Below are 17,541 nucleotides of genomic sequence, written 5' to 3' on the forward strand. Positions count from 1 at the left end.
TTCTCAAATCTCTTTTCCAATGAAACAAAATTCTGCATGTAGAGAAGGAAGGTTGGTACAGGGGCACTTGGCTGGCTCAGTTGGTTAAGCGTCCACCTCTTGGTCTCAGCTCACGTCATGATCTCAGCTCACGTCACGATCTCAGCTCACGTCATGATCTCAGCTCACGTCATGATCTCCACAGTTTGCAAGATGGACCCTGCATTGGGCTCTGCACTGTCAGCGTGGAGCCTGCTTGGGATTCTCTCTCTCTGTCTCTCTGTCTGTCTCTCCCCTTCTCTCCCTCTCCCCCTCTTTCTCTGGCCTTCCCCTGCTTGTACTTTTTCTCTCTCACACAGTAAATAAATGAACTTAAGAAAAAAATTAAAGAACAAGAATGTTGGTAGGAAGTTGTATCTGTGTATACATACACAGATACATATACAGAAACCCGTATATGTATACACACCTACATCTGTATATATACACGCATGTATATACACATAATCCTGTATCTATGTATATACACACAGATTATATATATATGTGTATGGAATTCATTTCTATATATAAAATCAAATAAGCAATGCACTCACATTTCTAAAGCCACAGCCGGATGTACAGTTGCGGGAATCTCCCCCCGCACACCTGTCCTCTCAACAAGAAATGCCTTTTCTCCAGAAGCAACTACTTCTACCGGTTTCTTCTGCAGCTTCCAGAGATAATCTATTTATACTTAAACAACCGTGTAAATATTCACTTACAAACACAAATGCTGTTTCTGTACCAGGCTTTAAAAAATATATATAATATGTCTGAGAGACTGTACCAGATCAGCACAAATAAAGCTGCTTCCCTCATTTTAATGACTGCATAGTATCAGCACTTCATTATGGAATACAATGCTCAATATTCTGTTACACCACATGAAATAGTAACAGTATGTTAATATCGATTGATTTAATTTTAGTTTTATTTATATTTATTAATAGCATGTGAATGTATAACCACACACCAATATTTAACTTGCTCTCCATTTTTTGTTCTTTCCTGCCATGCTAAAAAATGTCATTTGCAGTCATATGAGTTTATCTGTAGATGAGAAAGATTTCTAGGTTGAATGAAGTATGTACATTTGTAATCTTGATCGATTTTGCTGACATGTTCTTCATTTACATCATGTCCTCGGCATTATAATGTGTTTATCAAGCTATTTGATATTTACTAGTCTACTAGGTGAAAAATGTCCCATGTAGCTGTGATTTACGTTGTTCACATTTGAGTCAGGTTGATCAGTTTTTCATATGCTTAAGAGCCATTTATATTTCCTTTTCTGTGAGCCATCTATCTGTTCATTTCTTTTCCTTCTTTCCTTCCTTCCTTCCTTCCTTCCTTCCTTCCTTCCTTCCTTCCTTCCTTCCTTCCTTCCTTCCTTCCCTCCTTCCCTCCTTCCTTCCTTCCCTCCCCCTTCCCTCCCTTTCCCCTCCCTCCTTTCTTCCTTCCTTCCTTCCTTCCTTCCTTCCTTCCTTCCTTCCTTCCTTCCTTCCTTTTTTTTCCAGAGTTTCAAACTTACTACCATTGACTGTAGAAGCTCTTTATATGTATAAAAAATTAGCCTACTGGGTTTATGAATTGTAGGACTTCCCACCATTCCTTGACTGTCATTTATGTTTTTGGTAGAATTTTTGTTTGTTTTAAAATGCCTTAAATTTTGTTATGTGTTGATTCATCAGTCTTGTGTTATGCCATTCATAGGAAGGCTTTCTCCATTCTAAGATCATAAACACAAACTTCCCATGTGTTGTTCTAGTGCTCTTATGGCTTCACTTTTTAAAGGCAATCATTTAATTCATTTAGGATGTATTGAAATAAAAGGAGTGAAATAGGTCATCCTTTGTTTCAGCTGACTATCCAGGTTTCTCAAACTGTTTACTGACCCTACCTCTTTAACCTATTGAATTGAAATGCAACCTTGACTGCACACTTGATTTCCATATATATCTTTGACCTATTTGTAATTTGTTCCCTTGACCTTCTCACCTGCCCATCACACTGCCTTATGATGTATCTGTTAATCCCTAGGGGAGCCGGTGCCCCTTAGAGCGCCTTTTGTTTTGAGAAATACCTTGCTATTTTTGCATTGTTATTTTACCATATGAACTTTAAAGTCAACTTGTATAATAACCTCAGCAAATCAAAAAGTATATATTGTAGAAGTCTATTTTTTTAATTGGGGATTCATTCCATTATACATGTGTAGCTTAGGGGGAACTGACACTTTTTTTGATGCTGTCTTATTTACTATCAGGGAACATCTTTTCAATTGTAACCTTTCTTTTTTATTGCTTAGTAGCATTTCAAAGTTTTCTTCATATAAACTGCATGTTTTGCCAGATTTCCAGATGTTTTACTCTTACAGTAAATTAGATTTCTTGTGTTGTATCATTTTGCTAGTGTGTGTGTGTGTGTGTGTGTGTGTGTATGTGTGTGTGTGTGTAGGCTATTTTTCAGCATATTCATTTTCTACCCTGTACCTTTTTAACATTTGAAATAGCTTTTCTCTTGATATTTTTGGGTTTTCTGGGAAAACAATCATATTATTTGTAAATAATGATAATTCTGTCTTTTTGTTTCCAATTTTGGTTCTTCTTTTCTTTCCTTATCCATGTCAGTGGCTAGTATCTCCTGAACAATAGTAAGTTGTGATAGTGGTAATGATGTATTGTCTTGATTTTACTGGTAATATTTCTAGTAGTTCAAGGTTTAGCCATAAATAAAAGAATTCTCTCTCTCATGCGTGTGTGTGTGTATGTGTGTGTGTGTGTGTGTGTGTGTGTGTGTGTGTGATTATGTAAGAAATAGCCAAGTCTTCTTTTATTAAGTGATTGCATTAAGAACAAATATAAATATTCTAAAACAATGTTCTGATTTATGGTGATGATGTTCCACTTGGTAAAGTTGCTAGAGATCCCTTGAAATAGGTCAGTTTTATGATATAGAAGATATACTTCAATAAAGTAGTTTTTGAAAAAGAATGTATTCAATATTTTATCAATACCTGTTAAGTATCTATGGAGGTGATCATAAGCAATTTTGCTTTTACTCTAGTTATATAGTGAATTGTTTAAATAATACAAAATCCTTGTATTCCTAGAATAAATCCCACATAGTTATAGTATGTTAATCTTTTTATGTACTGCTCAATTCTGCTTGCTAATTTTTAAATTTAGGATTTACATCAGTAGTTAGAAGGGAGATTCATAAATAGTTTCTTTTTTGGATACTTGTTAGGTGTTGGTATCAGTACTATACCTTACTATTCAAATAAGTATTTAGAAACTTACCTTCTTTTACCTTGTGTGGAATAGTTTGAATATTAGCATAATTGTCCCTTTAAACCTGCTTAGAATTCACCCCTGAAGCCATCGAGGCCCGTGTTTGTTTATTTATGTTTTTATTTCTTGGCGGGTTAGTCGGGAGGATATCCCTTTGACTTCTATTTCGTAAGAGTATTGACCTGTTTCAATATTCTCTTTTTTTTTAATGGAGTGTGATTCTTTAAGTATATATGATATATTATTTAAGAAACATCTTCCGTTCGTACTGATTGAGTCCTTCCTCAGTCAGCTCAGCCTGCTTGAGATGATTGATGTCGGGTTACAGTTTTCAAGAGTGGTAGCTCTTTTGTTATATTTGGTTATGTGTACCATTCCCATACTTAGACCTTACGGACTATTCCATATTTTTATTGTTGAGATGGTAGTATTGTAAACCATGCTGTGTGTTTACACTGCTCTGTAGACCACCATTAGTAAGGTCTTTGGTATCCTTGGCCAAGAGAGCTCGGTTTTATTGCTGGTCATGTGGCAGGCACAGTGCCTGTCCTTAAGAGAGACACCGTTGATTTATCTTGGTCTTACACATTGTGGGTACTCAGTGATGCTAGTGAATGAAATACTTGTTTAGTTGTCTGTGTGTGTGTGTTTGCGGAGGTTATAAAAGACATGTTCCAAGAGATAATATATGTTATGAATACAAAACTGAATTAAATAAACTAAATATTAAATATTCAGGTATATTAAGGGATACAGCTTTCATGCTTACCTAGGGGAGAATGACTTTGAAATAATTTTCAGTTGAGGCCTTCTATCTGGCCTGTGTTTCCAAATTAATTAAAAAGCTAAAACTGTTGCAGCAGTATTTTGGCTTTTCCATATAAATTGGGTAATATGCCAGGAAAAGGAAATCAAGCCTGGAGTAACAGAGCTACCAAAAATGACCTAAATTTAGATTATGTTTATTTTAAAACATGTTAAGGAAAAAAACTATTGATAGTTGATAATTGTATTTGATTGTGTTGAAGATTTATTGACAAAACATTCTTTCCTTTTTTCATAGATTTATCTAAAAACAGACTGGTCGAAGTCCCAATGGAGTTGTGCCATTTTGTATCACTGGAAATTCTTAATCTGTATCATAATTGCATCAGAGTCATTCCTGAGGCCATCATTAATCTGCAGATGCTGACCTACTTAAACTTGAGGTAGGTTGTCTATAAAGATTGTAATCAAATTCGCAGAAAAAGAACCCCAAATAATGATGCTTCTATTCTATCAGGGTTTTTTCTTCTTGGCAATTCCTGATCATCTTTTGAAGTAAATCATACAAGGATTTTTTAAAGAACTACCTTCCATAATAGATTTGTAGTGCCATTCATACTGTTTTTGGTGCTAGACTTCTCTGAGTGTCAATATGACAACATACTAGTGTTTAGTTTTTCTACAGTAATTTATATGGCAGCATTTATACCTTTTGTCTCTTTGGTGCTTGGTATATGGTCTTTGGGTATTGGTGTAGTTTTGGGAGGAGGAGGGCTAAAGGAAGCGAAAAAAGAACTTAGAGGTTTTGACCCGTTGGGACCTTGCTGGTCTTTGGGAGTTTTTGTACCTTTGGATTTTCTACTTAGTACTGTCTGAGCCTGTTCCTTTTTGGCCACCTGAGAAAATTCAAGAGCACTGAGCAACTCCAGTAAGATACGAAGTTTGCTGTCTTTGTAACCCCATTCAGTTAGGTCAGCATTTGCTGAGGACAGGCTGGTGGTCTGTGTTGATTCTCTAATTACACACAGCACACTGTCACATATTAATGCCCCTGAGTAGCTCTGAAGTTGAGAAAATAAGCTACTTTAAGGCCTTGGTTTTAGACCTAGTGCTGTGACTATCAGCTGCTCTGGCTAGGTTTTGGCTCTTTGTCTCCTAATTCCTTGACTCATACTAGACCTCAGGAGGGAGACAGAAGCTGTTATATCAAATCTATCTCTGCAAAAAAAGCAAGGTTCCAAAGTTCAAGCCTGAGCAAAGCCTTCACTCATGTCAGTGGCATTATCTTGGTGTGTAAAGAGCAGCACCTGATTAGCAAGGCTTGTGCTGTGTAACAAACATACCAAACTTCAAAGTGCAAAATTCCCAATGAACCAGATATAGCATTAACTTGTGATAGATAATAATGTCAGTTATTTTTTAGGTTTTTTTTTCAGCTGGCCACTGAGAGTTGGGGTCTTCTCTTGCTTTCTTTGCAGTCAGAGTGGGTTTCTGTTGCATTTCATTACATGTGTATATCCTCCTTGGGAGTGAAAAAAAGTCCTACTCATGTTTTTAAGTGGCCTTTACTACTTTTTTGGTAAATGAGTTGTAAATTACTATTAGCATAATCTCTAGAGACTCCTGTAGCTTACTTTCAACTTCTCCAGGTTTCTAGTTCATCTGACCATTTTGAGTTTTCTTGAGTGAGACAGTCTAAACTATTTCCGTAACACCAGAATGTTAATTTCCTTGGAATTGCTGGATGGAGCCAACATAGTGGTGTCTACAGAGTTTGGTTCACTATTTCCCTGAAACATCTGCCCTCTAATTCCAGTCTGCATGGAGGAAATATCCCAAGAGCATATGCAGTTGGTGTGTTCACTTTACTTACCTGTATCTGTCCCGCTGTGGCATTTTCACATCCAGCAGTGCTACATGTAACAAATAAGAAGATTTACCTTTGCATTGTTACACTAAGTCCATATACAATGAGAAACTTTTGGGTGTAGATGACATAACTCTTCTGGGATAATATAAACTATAGAATTCTATAAATCTAAAATAATCTAATCTTAACCTTTATGTTTTATTTATTTAAAAACTGTTTTTAATGTGTATTTATTTTTTGAGAGGGAAAGAGAGAGACAGAGTGAGTGGGGGAGGGGCAGAGAGAGAGGGAGACACAGACTGCCACATCTGAAGCAGGTTCCAGGCTCCAAGCTGTCAGCACAGAACCTGATACGGGGCTTGAACTCACAAACTGCGAGATCATCATGACCTGAGCCAATATTGGATGCTTAACCAACTGAGCCACTCAGGCGCCCCTATGTTCGGTTTTAAAAGCATTAATATAATTGGTTTTGGTATGATGATTTTCATGTCGAGCTTAGTTGAGAGTAGAGTAACATTGTTGTCTTCAGATGATAGAAAGGATGTATTGAAGTGTGGATTTCAGAACCTTTAAGGGCAAGAACAGAGTCATTGAGACTGATGATGCTGAAGAGGAACAATGTGGGCATATTGCAAACAGTTTTGTGGTGAACTGCTAGGTAATAGGAAGAAGAAAGAAAGAAAGGGGTTGTTGAACACCCAACTCTTTAAGTGTTGTTTTCTATCTGCTTAATTTCTTGTTTGCCTCTCTCCTTTTCCCCTTTTATATAGATCACTTTTGTTTTGTGTTGTCTTTCTTTGCTCACATCTCTATGCTTTAATATCTATTCTGTAGTGCTGAATCCTGACTCTTTAAAGGAATTGAGAGCTACATATAGAAAATTAAGAAAAAAGTATGTCTCTTACTTTTTAGGTGTTGTATCAGGGTATATGAAAATGTAAGTACATCCTCTAAACTCTTTGAAAGCCAGGTGCTGTGTGTGTGTGTGTGTGTGTGTGTGTGTGTATGCTTGTGTATATATATACACATATATATGTAATTATTATATGTAATATATATGTAATTATTTTTGATATGTATATGTAATTATTTTTGATACACTTTTTAAAATTTACTTCACGAGTATAAATGTGTAACATAAAATAACGTAGGGAAAGCTTTAAAGTGACCAGGAAGATGGGCCCTTTGTTCAATTATAGAGCCTTTAATTACCAGTTTATTGGGTTTAGTTGGAATAGGTCTTCTAAGAATCGGACCATTTGCAATTGAGTTATTTTTGTGTTTGATAGTGATTTGAGGTACAATGTTGTATTTGCCTAAAAGAGTTATTTGTAACTTGTAAAATAGTAGATGACTGTCACATCTGTTTATTTGCAAATATATAATACATAATATTACTTGCAAATATATAATGATGCCTGGAAAATACCAGTGGCATCTAATGAAATCATGATCTCTTCTAAGATGTTGAGTGGCATCATCCACACAATAGTGTATTCTGTGTGAGTTCTTCTCGTGCTCAGGCTCCTACTCCACTCCTCGCCACCGTCATGCCGCTAACCAGGAAGGCATTTAGAATATTGTGCTTGTGTGGGATCATGATACATGTCCCGTCCACAATATCCAGGATTGGGCACTGTGGCCTTTTCAGTTCCTTTCTACCCCTCATGAAAATCAAGTCAACGAAATAAAATTTATTTCTTTTTGGGTATGGTGAAGGGGCATAGTGGACTCCCGTTGACTTTGGCCTTTGGAAGAGAAGCTGTCAATCTGTGTACTTGAAAAAGGAGCAGGGGACTCAGGAAGCCGCAGACATACTGCGTCGTAGAAGAACTGAGTTGTCTTCGTGCAGTTTTTTTTTTTTTTTCTGTGACAAATGGGGGATTATGCCAAAGAAAGAAGCTTATACTCTAGACAGAAGTGTATCATCAAATCATGACCTCATCACCAGTCTAGAGGTATCGGGGAAATCTGTATACATTTTAGAAAATTAAAGACCAACTGTAAATTGCTTTTAGGCACACACTTAATGCGGACTCTGTCAGCTGTAGCCTGTTCTGACACAACTTTAGCAAATAGGCACGTTCATCAGACTTTACAAATCAGTACCTGAAGCTGCTTTCTCTTCCATAGTGCTTGGGGGTTTTTCCTCGTATTTCTGTGAACTACGAGTAAAGAGCTGTTTAGATAAAATAGTGTAGAGATGTTGCTTTTCAGATTTTCACAGATTGCATGTTTCTATCCTTAAAATTAAACACGGTCTCACTGTATGTTTAATTTTTTCTCTTTTTTAATAAATCACATATAGAACTCACTAGTGCTGTATGTTTTAAAGTAGGAGAGATGCCATATGAAGCTACTTTGCATTGACGGGAAACATCCAAAATTGATCACACCCTGTGGGATATATTGGGCATTTCAGCAGAGGAAACAGCCATAAATATTTGATGGTGATGGTGGCAGGGATGACAATGGAGATGATGGTGGTGGTGGTGGTGGAGGTGGTGCTCCCCGTTGCCTACACAGCTTCTTGGCTGCAGGGATGTCTCAGAGATGTTATCTCTAACTGTCAATGGCTGCTTAGTGCCAGAAACCCAATTCCTGTCTTAGACTAGAGATGGGTGTAATTAGCACATGCAAGATAAAACTCTTCACTGTGAAATACAGTGAAAAACACTTCAGCGTCTTCCCACATGATAGAAATGTCAGACTCGTGCAAAATGCTAATTTATTGCTGTTTATGTAGCCTGTGTTTGAAGTCTCAGGGCTTTTAATCTCTGCGTCTTGGTGTTCACAACAGAAGGTTATGTTAGTTTAGTGTAGGTGCCACTGTGTTTCTTCCTGTTATAAAGTGTCTTAATCCCAGAAATGTGGCCAAGAACAATAAAAACGATCAAGCAAGAGCTGTTCCTATAGAGAACAAACACTTTGAACCTGAGCTACACAGGAAAGCCTTTCAAAGTTTAAACTCTATTTTAAGGTGCTGGAGAGGCTGTTGTTGATTAGACCCATGGAGAAAATGTACCTTAGGAAAATAGAATAACCCGGACGAGCAAAACGCTTGGCAACAGAGGGGTGTTACGAGTCTAAGACTAGGGACTTTAGCTTAAAAGTTTCATCTCAGAGAGGTTCAGGAATAGAAACTGCCAAAAATGGAAGTTCTTTACAGCATTTGATCATATTGCTTCCAGAACTCCTGGTGAGTGGTTTTACTTTCCGAGGGTGAAACAAGCCCCCCTGTGTCTGTCAGTCTATTTAGGAATAGTTTCTGAGGTATTGCCTGTGAAGGAAAGGGCAGTCTCTTGAACAAAATGTTATCATACCATAAAAGGAATCTGTTTTGGATGCTTTTTCTGAAGCCTGGCATCCTTTTTGGCTGCTAAACAATGTGCAGAAAGAGCCAACTTCCTGATGGCCATATAACCTGTATCCCTACATTCCTTTGGTGGGGTGGGGGGGGGCGGTTTGGGGAGGTCCTTCTGAGAAATAATCTTTAATCCTAAGAATATCTCACTATCTGAAGGATTTGGAGAAGCATCTTGCGTGCTAAGGTTACCTTAGCACAGATTTTATATTTCGGTTGTGAACTGAATTAATTTTTTATTCCTAAGAATTTTAATTGTATCCCTCGCCTTGCCACTGACGTTTCTGAAGGTCTTAACTGTAAGATAGCATTTATTCTTTCTAGAAACTGAGAAAATTGATGGTGTCTTCCTACATTGAAAAAGGGGAGGAGATTTGTTCAGTTCAAGACGAACGTGTATCCCAAATCCTTTTATGAAGGTCTTACTTTATTTTCAAAGGGAAAATGAGCTATTTTGGAACTGACCTTTGGAAACTAGGCTGTGTTTTATCAAATGACAGATCAGCAGGAAGACACCAAAACATAGCAAACCATGTTGGAATTTGGAAGCATTATCTTAAAATTTGAAGATATTTTTTGTAGAATGCTAGAGTTGGAAATGGCCCCCAGACTCATCAATAGCACGACCAACAGTGTATGGGTTAAGCCTTGTCTTTTCTAGTGTGCCCACTGGGCATTTGTTTTCAAGGCAGAACCTAGAGACAGTGGTCTCTAAAATTTTTAATATATTTATAAATTGTAGCACCTGTAAAATTCTGTACATTGGCATTGGTAGCTGTCAGGCTTTATTAAGGGTGAATGAGTTAATAGTAGGATATTTCTTACCAGATTCCATTCCTTTTAGTATAGTTCATACTTGGCAAGACTTCCAAAGAGGATTTTTCCATTATACATGTCACCTGATAATAGATGTTGTTTTAGATCAGTGTTTGTATTAAACAGGAACAGAGAGACACAAAAGGGACATTATGGCTTTGATGGCTAGAGCGCTGTCAGAATGTGTTGATTTTGTTTTCAGTTCTGCTTATGATCTTAATAAAATTTGTAAGATCTTTGTGCTGAAGATTTTCCCTCCGAAAATAGGGTAAATACCTATGGCTAATTCATTATTTAGATGTTTTGTATATAGTAATTCTCAAGGTTTTTTTCTGCAAGTCAAAATGAACAAGGTGCAAATTAATTTATTTTTCTAGCTAGACAGATAAAAACCCTCTGAAACATTGCCATTTTGTCAATATTCAGCTTATTCTGTTTCTTCTAAGAATATTGCAGTTTGCAGTGACAAGTACTGTCATCAAGAAGAGGGAAAGAGAAAAAGAGCGTATACACAAGGAGGAGGGTGTGGGTTTTTGGAATAATCTTCCTCACTGTCATTGTCATCGTGGCTGTCACCTCTTAATAGCCAAATAGGATTTAGCTGTTGCACCATCATATATGGGTCCTTCAACAACCCTTTACTGTAGACAGGAAATAGGAAAGTGATTTGTCTCCCAGCCACACTGGTTCATAAATAAGAATAATAGAAATTAGCGGAGTTTATTTTGATGGCATTTATAGTTTGCCTGACATTTTCACCTTTGTTATCTTGTCTAATGCTAACTATGCCCTTTAGGAGTTTCATAGTCTTAAAAATAGTTGCTAGAGAATTGTCCAGGAGACCAACACAAATATTGAGATAAAGGAGGACTTTTGTAATTTTACACGTCTATTGTATCTGTAGTTGGTTTGCCTTTCAAATTCCTAATACTGTGGATTTGTGTTCCCTTATCCCCCTTTTTTTAGAAGTCTGTCTGTTTTGATTGTGTATTTTTTTGTTGGATCATCTTTTAATTTTAGTGACCAATGTTTTTGGGTTTTTATCTTCTATTTCATTAGTTTCTGATTTTTATCTGTCATAATTCCATCTATTTTCTTATATGTTTATTTTTTTTCCTAATTTCTAGAGTTTAGGGTATGTCATTCATTAATCTCATAGGAGCATTTAAGGTTATGAATTTCCCTGTATGTAGCGCTTTAGCTGAGTCCTATAAGTTGTGATGTGTGGTATTTTTTAAATCACTCTTAAAACCTTTCTAATTTTCAATATTACTTCTTTGACCCATGCATTTGCTATAGAGTAGATTCTTCAAGTTAATTATCAATTAATAATTGATTTTTAATGTTACCGCGCCGTGTTTAGAAAATATTTTGTCTGATGTTGATTCCCTACCTTGGTTGAGATTTGCTTTGTGGCCTGTGTGTAGTTAATTTTGTAAGTATTCTGAAAGTATGTATGTCCTCCAAGTGTTGTATGTGGATTCTAGTAAATCCATTAAGTATTCAGCTCATCTTGTCTTTACCCTAACACGTTTTGCCTGTTTAATATATATCTGTTACTGAGAGATGCGCTTTAAGCAAAATAGGATGATTGTGGATCTGTTGGTTTTTACCCCTGTAATTCCATCAATTCTTAATAGATGTATTTTAAGACCAAGTTATAGGCCAGGTATTTTGAGCCCAAGTTCCAAAGTGTATGTCTTTCTTACAAACTGCAAGTTTTATCATTGTGTAGTGATTCACTTTATCCCTAAAACACTTTTTTTTTTGACTTACAGTCTATTGTATATGAAATTAATAGTTAACGTCTTAGCTTTCTTTAGGTGTCTTTTGCTCACATACATGTTTTCACTTCCTCATTTTCAACCTTTCAACCTTAGTTTAGGTACGTATGTATGTGGATTTATATTTTTCTTCTTACTTTGTATTTTGTTTATCAAGATTATCTTTGCTTCTTTTTCCCTGCCCTTTCCTAGCTTCTATTGAATATTCCAAGTTTTGTTTATTCCAGTTTTTTTCTTTCTCTGGTTTAGAAGTTTGTCATTATATCTTTATACATTTAATTGAAAGGTTACCTATAAATTGCAAAAGCCTAAAGATCTAAAGGTAAAAAATGCCTCTCTCATCCTCCCCAAATTGATAACATTCACAGAAAGCTTTAATGGCAAGCACTCCTCTGCAAATGGATATTATTTTTATTCTATATTTTAGGTCCCTCTTGCTTTTTACCTTGACTTGAGTGAACTGATGCTTATTTGCACTTATCTGTATTTTTTACCAGATTCTCAGCTTTTTCATCTCACTCTTTTTAGGATGAATCTCTTTGTTTATAGCATGCGTTCTTAAGAAGTTTCTTTAGTGATAATGTTTGTGGTAAATACAGTCTTTTTTCTGAAATGTCTTTTCACCTCATTGTTGAAGGAAGGTTCAGTTCTTGGGATAACACTTCAGGCTGTGTTAGTGTAAAGTTTTAAGTTACAGTTCTTTTCTGTTATATTTCAGAGATGCTGTGTTTTCTGGCTTCTGTTTTGCTATAGAGAAATCCTTTGCTAATCCAAATGATTTAGGCTTGTAGAGAATTTTTATGTTTTTCCTTTTGATTTCTCCCCCTAACTTCTTCTTATCTTTGTTGCTCTCTATTTTTTGCTATGTTATGTATACCTCTATCTTGATTTACCTAGCTATAAACTTTGTTTTGCTCTCTGAGCCTGAAGATTCATGTATTTCATCATTGTCTTTGTCTTTTTTCATATTGCCTCTCCTCCATTTTTCTGTTACTTCTGCCTACTTTGGGTACTCCCTATTGGTTAACTTAGCTCTTTCATTCTTTCTCACTTCTTAAATTTGGGATAGTTTTCAAATAAAAAAAGTGTTTAAACATATTGAGAGTAGAAGGACAGTACTACTTTGAAAGCAGGAAAAAACTGTAGTATTGTGGGATCCTTAATGGAAAAGAGTCTCAGTGACTGGAATGTGTAGTGAAAAAACTCTGTATTGTGGCTTCTTAGTGAGATCTGATGCCCTCTCTTACCCTTGTAATAGTATACTTTGTTGGTTGGCTAAAAACGAACTTTGACTTGATACCGAATTTCTATGAGTTAAGTCATTTTATTATAAAATTAGAGGAGAACAAGTCTTGAAGCCTTTGCCTCATTAAATTGGAGTGCGCGAGAATTTGACTTCTTAATCTTCAGTCCTTTCTTTGTTGGATTCTGCCTAGTTAGCATCATTCATACCTTCTTCCCTGCTGTTTTAATATGAAGGTCAGATGGAATTAGGGCTTTTTTTAAAAAAATATAATTTACTGTCAAATTGGCTAACATGCAGTGTGTAAAGTGTGCTCTTGGTTTTTGGTGGATTCCCATGATTCATTGCTTACATACAGCAGCCAGTGCTCATCCCAACAAGTGCTCTCCTCAATGCCCATCACCCATTTCCCCCCTCTCCCCCACTGTACCCCCATGCACCCTCAGTTTGTTCTCTGTATTTAAGAGTCTCTTATGGTTTGCCTTCCTCCATCTCTGTTTGTAACTATTTTTTCCCCTTCCCTTTCCTCATGGTCTTCTGTTAAGTTTCTCAACATCCACATATGAGTGAAAATATATGTCTTTCTTTCTCTGACTGACTTATTTCACTCAGCTTAATACCTTCCAGTTCCATCCACGTTGCTACAAATGGCAGGATTTCATTCTTTCTTATCGCCAAGTAGTATTCCATTGTATACATAAAACACATCTTCTTTATCCATTCATCAGTTGATGGACATTTAGGCTCTTTCCTTAATTTGGCTATTGTTGAAAGTGCTGCTATAAACATTGGGGTACCTGTGCCCCTATGCATCAGCACTCCTGTATCCCTTGGGTAAATTCCTAGTAGTGCTATTGCTGGGTCATAGGATAGTTCTATTTTTACCTTTTTGAGGAACCTCCACACATTTTCCAGAGCGGCTGCACCAGTTTGCATTCCCAGTACAAGAAGGTTCCTATTTCTCTGCATCCTCGCCAGCACCTGTAGTTTCCTGATTTGTTCATTTTAGCCACTCTGACCAGTGTGAGGTGGTGTCTCAGTGTGGCTTTGATTTGTATTTCTCTGATGATGAGTGACGTTGAGCATCTTGTCATGTGTCTGTTGACCATCTGGATGTCTTCTTTGGAAAAGTGTCTATTCATGTCTTCTGCCCATTTCTTCACTAGATTATTTGTTTTTTGGGTGTTGAGTTTGGTAAGTTCTTTATAGATTTTGGATACTAAACCTTTATCCTTTATGGCATTTGCAAATCTGTCACCCCGTTGATCGCCAGCATTGATTCGGCTGATCTGGCTGGCTAGGCGGGTGTCCCCTTCCTTCCTCACCGCTCCATGTGCGTCCCTCCCAAAGCTGCACACTGGATCAAAGAGGACAACCTTCTCCGATAGAGGAGGACCGTTCTTTGGTCAAGGGTATGTGAGTAGCTGCGTTCCCCTGCTAGAACATCCAAACAAGGAATTAGGGCTTTTTATTTATTTATTTTTATTTTTTAATTTAATTTAATTTAATTAATTAATTAATTTATTTATTTTTTAATATATGAAATTTATTGTCAAATTGGTTTCCATACAACACCCAGTGCTCATCCCAAAAGGTGCCCTCCTCAATACCCATCACCCACCCTCCCCTCCCTCCCACCCCCCATCAACCCTCAGTTTGTTCTCAGTTTTTAACAGTCTCTTATGCTTTGGCTCTCTCCCACTCTAACCTTTTTTTTTTTTTTTTTTTTTTTTTTGAATTAGGGCTTTTTAAAGGTGAGTGGGTTTTGACTGCAGTCTGGAGGTGTGAGGGCCAGTCCAGGGCTTCGCTTTGGTTTCCTTGCTGTTCTTATTTGCTTGTTAGTAACAATGATAGTAACAGGACAAATAAAAAATTTTTTTACAAGAGTCGCTTTTGAGGAAAAAGACAGTCTTGGTTTTCTCAGCTTCCCAATTCAAATCTAAATGTATTGCTTCATTTTCTTTTTTTTTTTTTTTTTAATTTTTTTTTTTAACGTTTGTTTATTTTTGAGACAGAGAGAGACACAGCATGAATGGGGGAGGGGCAGAGAGAGAGGGAGACACAGAATTGGAAGCAGGCTCCAGGCTCTGAGCCATCAGCCCAGAGCCCGACGCGGGGCTCGAATTCGCGGACCGTGAGATCGTGACCTGAGCCGAAGTCGGACGCTTAACCGACTGAGCCACCCAGGCGCCCCAATTCATTTTCAAAAGTAAAAAAAAAAATAGACTGTAGTAGCTGAAAAATTGTAGAATATGATGTAAAAAATATTACCCTACTTCTGAAAAGAATACCTGTGCTGTGAGAGCTCAGGGAGGGGCGATCTTGGTAAAATAATGCAGCCAAGAATTTCAGCATGCGTAATAATCATAAATAGACTTCTCCAGGGAAGATAAGTTAAGTCAAGAATAAATACATATTCTGTGGTTCTTTATCTGGAAGCACTCAAGGGATGGAATGTTTAGGTGACAGAGTTTATTCTGTGAGGCATTGTTTTTTCACCTCCTGCCATTTCTTGGAACACCTTCATACTCTCTGGACCAGATGGACTGTCACAACAGGTGGAATGAGATAATCTCTGTGAACAGTAAGAAAATAGCCAGAAGATTTGGGTCGCTTTCAGAGTTGGATCATGTGGAACTGTTATCTATTAATCTAAGCATATCCACGTTAACCTTATGAAATCAGGCAGTGTTTTTCTGATACCCCACTTGGCAGCTGGCAAGCCATAGCAGAAAGGAATGTGAAAATAACATAAGAAAATTGACCCCTTTCACTCAGTGATTAATTCATCTGTTCACAAATAGAGAATAATACATCTGGAGGAAACTTACTCGCCAGACTCCATAGGGGGTTGAAAAACAGTTATTTATTTCTAACCTCAGTGATGCCATTGGATCAATTAAGGAATAAATAAGACATTGTTTTCCCAAAGTATATTCTATGGAAAAGTGTTCTGTCGGATATAGGTGTACTTAAACAAACAGACAAACAAACAAACAAAAAAGCCCAAAGCCCATGTATTGTGCTAATCTGTACTATATGTCTCCAAGCAACACAGAACTCTTCCCCTCTTTTTTTGTGAGACCTACCGTTTAGCATCTCCCAGAACAGTGCTTTCCAGAACACCAGTTTGTAAGCACTAATTTAGAAGAATTTTTATCACCCACTGACTCCTTTAAGAACTGACCTCATGCCTAAAAAAGGACGAGGTTAAAAAGTATGTCCCTTCATTTTGTTATATTCAGAGCCCAGGTAATCTGTATGGACTCCATGTATTGAAGGAAAAAAATGAAATACAAGTAGAAGACAGAAAGGCCCAGGAAACACTAAAGCATAAAGTGTGTTACACAGAGCTGCCATCCAAACTGACTTATTTTCTCATTTAGTACTTAAAAAAAAAAACAACTTTATTTTTTTTATTACCTATCAAATAAAATGTGCAATTTCTTTTGAGAAAAAAATTACTGCAAAGTACAAATAATATATATGTCATCACCAGTGCTCAAACAATTGTTAATTTTTAAGACATTTGTTCATAAGAGTTTTTTTTTTTTCTTTTCCCTAACTCCTTTATAGGATTGGAATTTTTTTGGAGGGGGTGAGAGGATTTTTTCAGAGGTTCTGAGAGCTCTATATTACATGATGAAAAAAAATGAATGACCTTGACCAGAAGTCTGAAGCAACTGAGTCTTTAAATTGTCTGCACTGAAATTTTAATGTTGCAACGCCACATCCCTATAGTTGAAACTAATCACCCGTTAAAGGGTAATTCTTTTAAAAAGGTAAAAATCAGGGGCGCCTAGGTGGCTCAGTCTGTTGAGTGTCCAACTTCGGCTCAGGTCATGATCTCACAGTCTGTGAGTTCGAGCCCCTCATCGGGCTCTGTGCTGACAGCTCGGAGCCTGGAGCCTGCTTCGGATTCTGTGTCTCCCTCTCTCTCTGCCCCTCCCCGCTCTGTCTCTCTCTCTGTCAAAAATAAACATTAAAAAAAGGTAAAAATCATGACTCTCATACAAATATAACATCCATCAAAGATTATATGTATATAATATATAATAGTATATAAATATATATAGTTCAATAATTAATGAAGTAACCAGTAAGATGTTACGACCTGTTTAAAGGAGAACTCAGCACGCACAAACACACTCATGCACTCACGCTAGTGGGCTTACTGAAGTGAATTTATGAATAGTTGTGAGAGGGCAGCAATCAGTTGCAGTTCCACTGCACTCATGACAATTTGTGCTTTTTAAAAAATTTTTTTAATGTTTATTTATTTTTGAGAGAGACAGAGACAGAGCATGATTGGGGGAGGGGCAGAGAGAGAGGGAGACACGAGACTCTGAAGCAGGCTCCAGGCTCTGAGCTGTAAGCACCAA

The 17,541-nt window shown here is 37.0% G+C and overlaps 1 protein-coding gene across 4 annotated transcripts in view; it reads left to right on the forward strand.

Annotated features, from left to right (window-relative positions):
• Positions 1-17,541, forward strand: part of LRCH1 (leucine rich repeats and calponin homology domain containing 1) — a 204,226-nt gene that overhangs the window by 97,198 nt on the left and 89,487 nt on the right. For all 4 annotated transcript variants that reach the window (XM_058685278.1, XM_058685300.1, XM_058685289.1 and 1 more), the window contains exon 2: positions 4,378-4,522. In XM_058685278.1, the coding sequence (XP_058541261.1) occupies positions 4,378-4,522 (145 nt within the window). The remainder of the gene's footprint in view (positions 1-4,377; positions 4,523-17,541) is intronic.

This window comes from Neofelis nebulosa, chromosome 1 (genome assembly GCF_028018385.1).
Source record: "Neofelis nebulosa isolate mNeoNeb1 chromosome 1, mNeoNeb1.pri, whole genome shotgun sequence".
Taxonomy (NCBI): domain Eukaryota; kingdom Metazoa; phylum Chordata; class Mammalia; order Carnivora; family Felidae; genus Neofelis; species Neofelis nebulosa.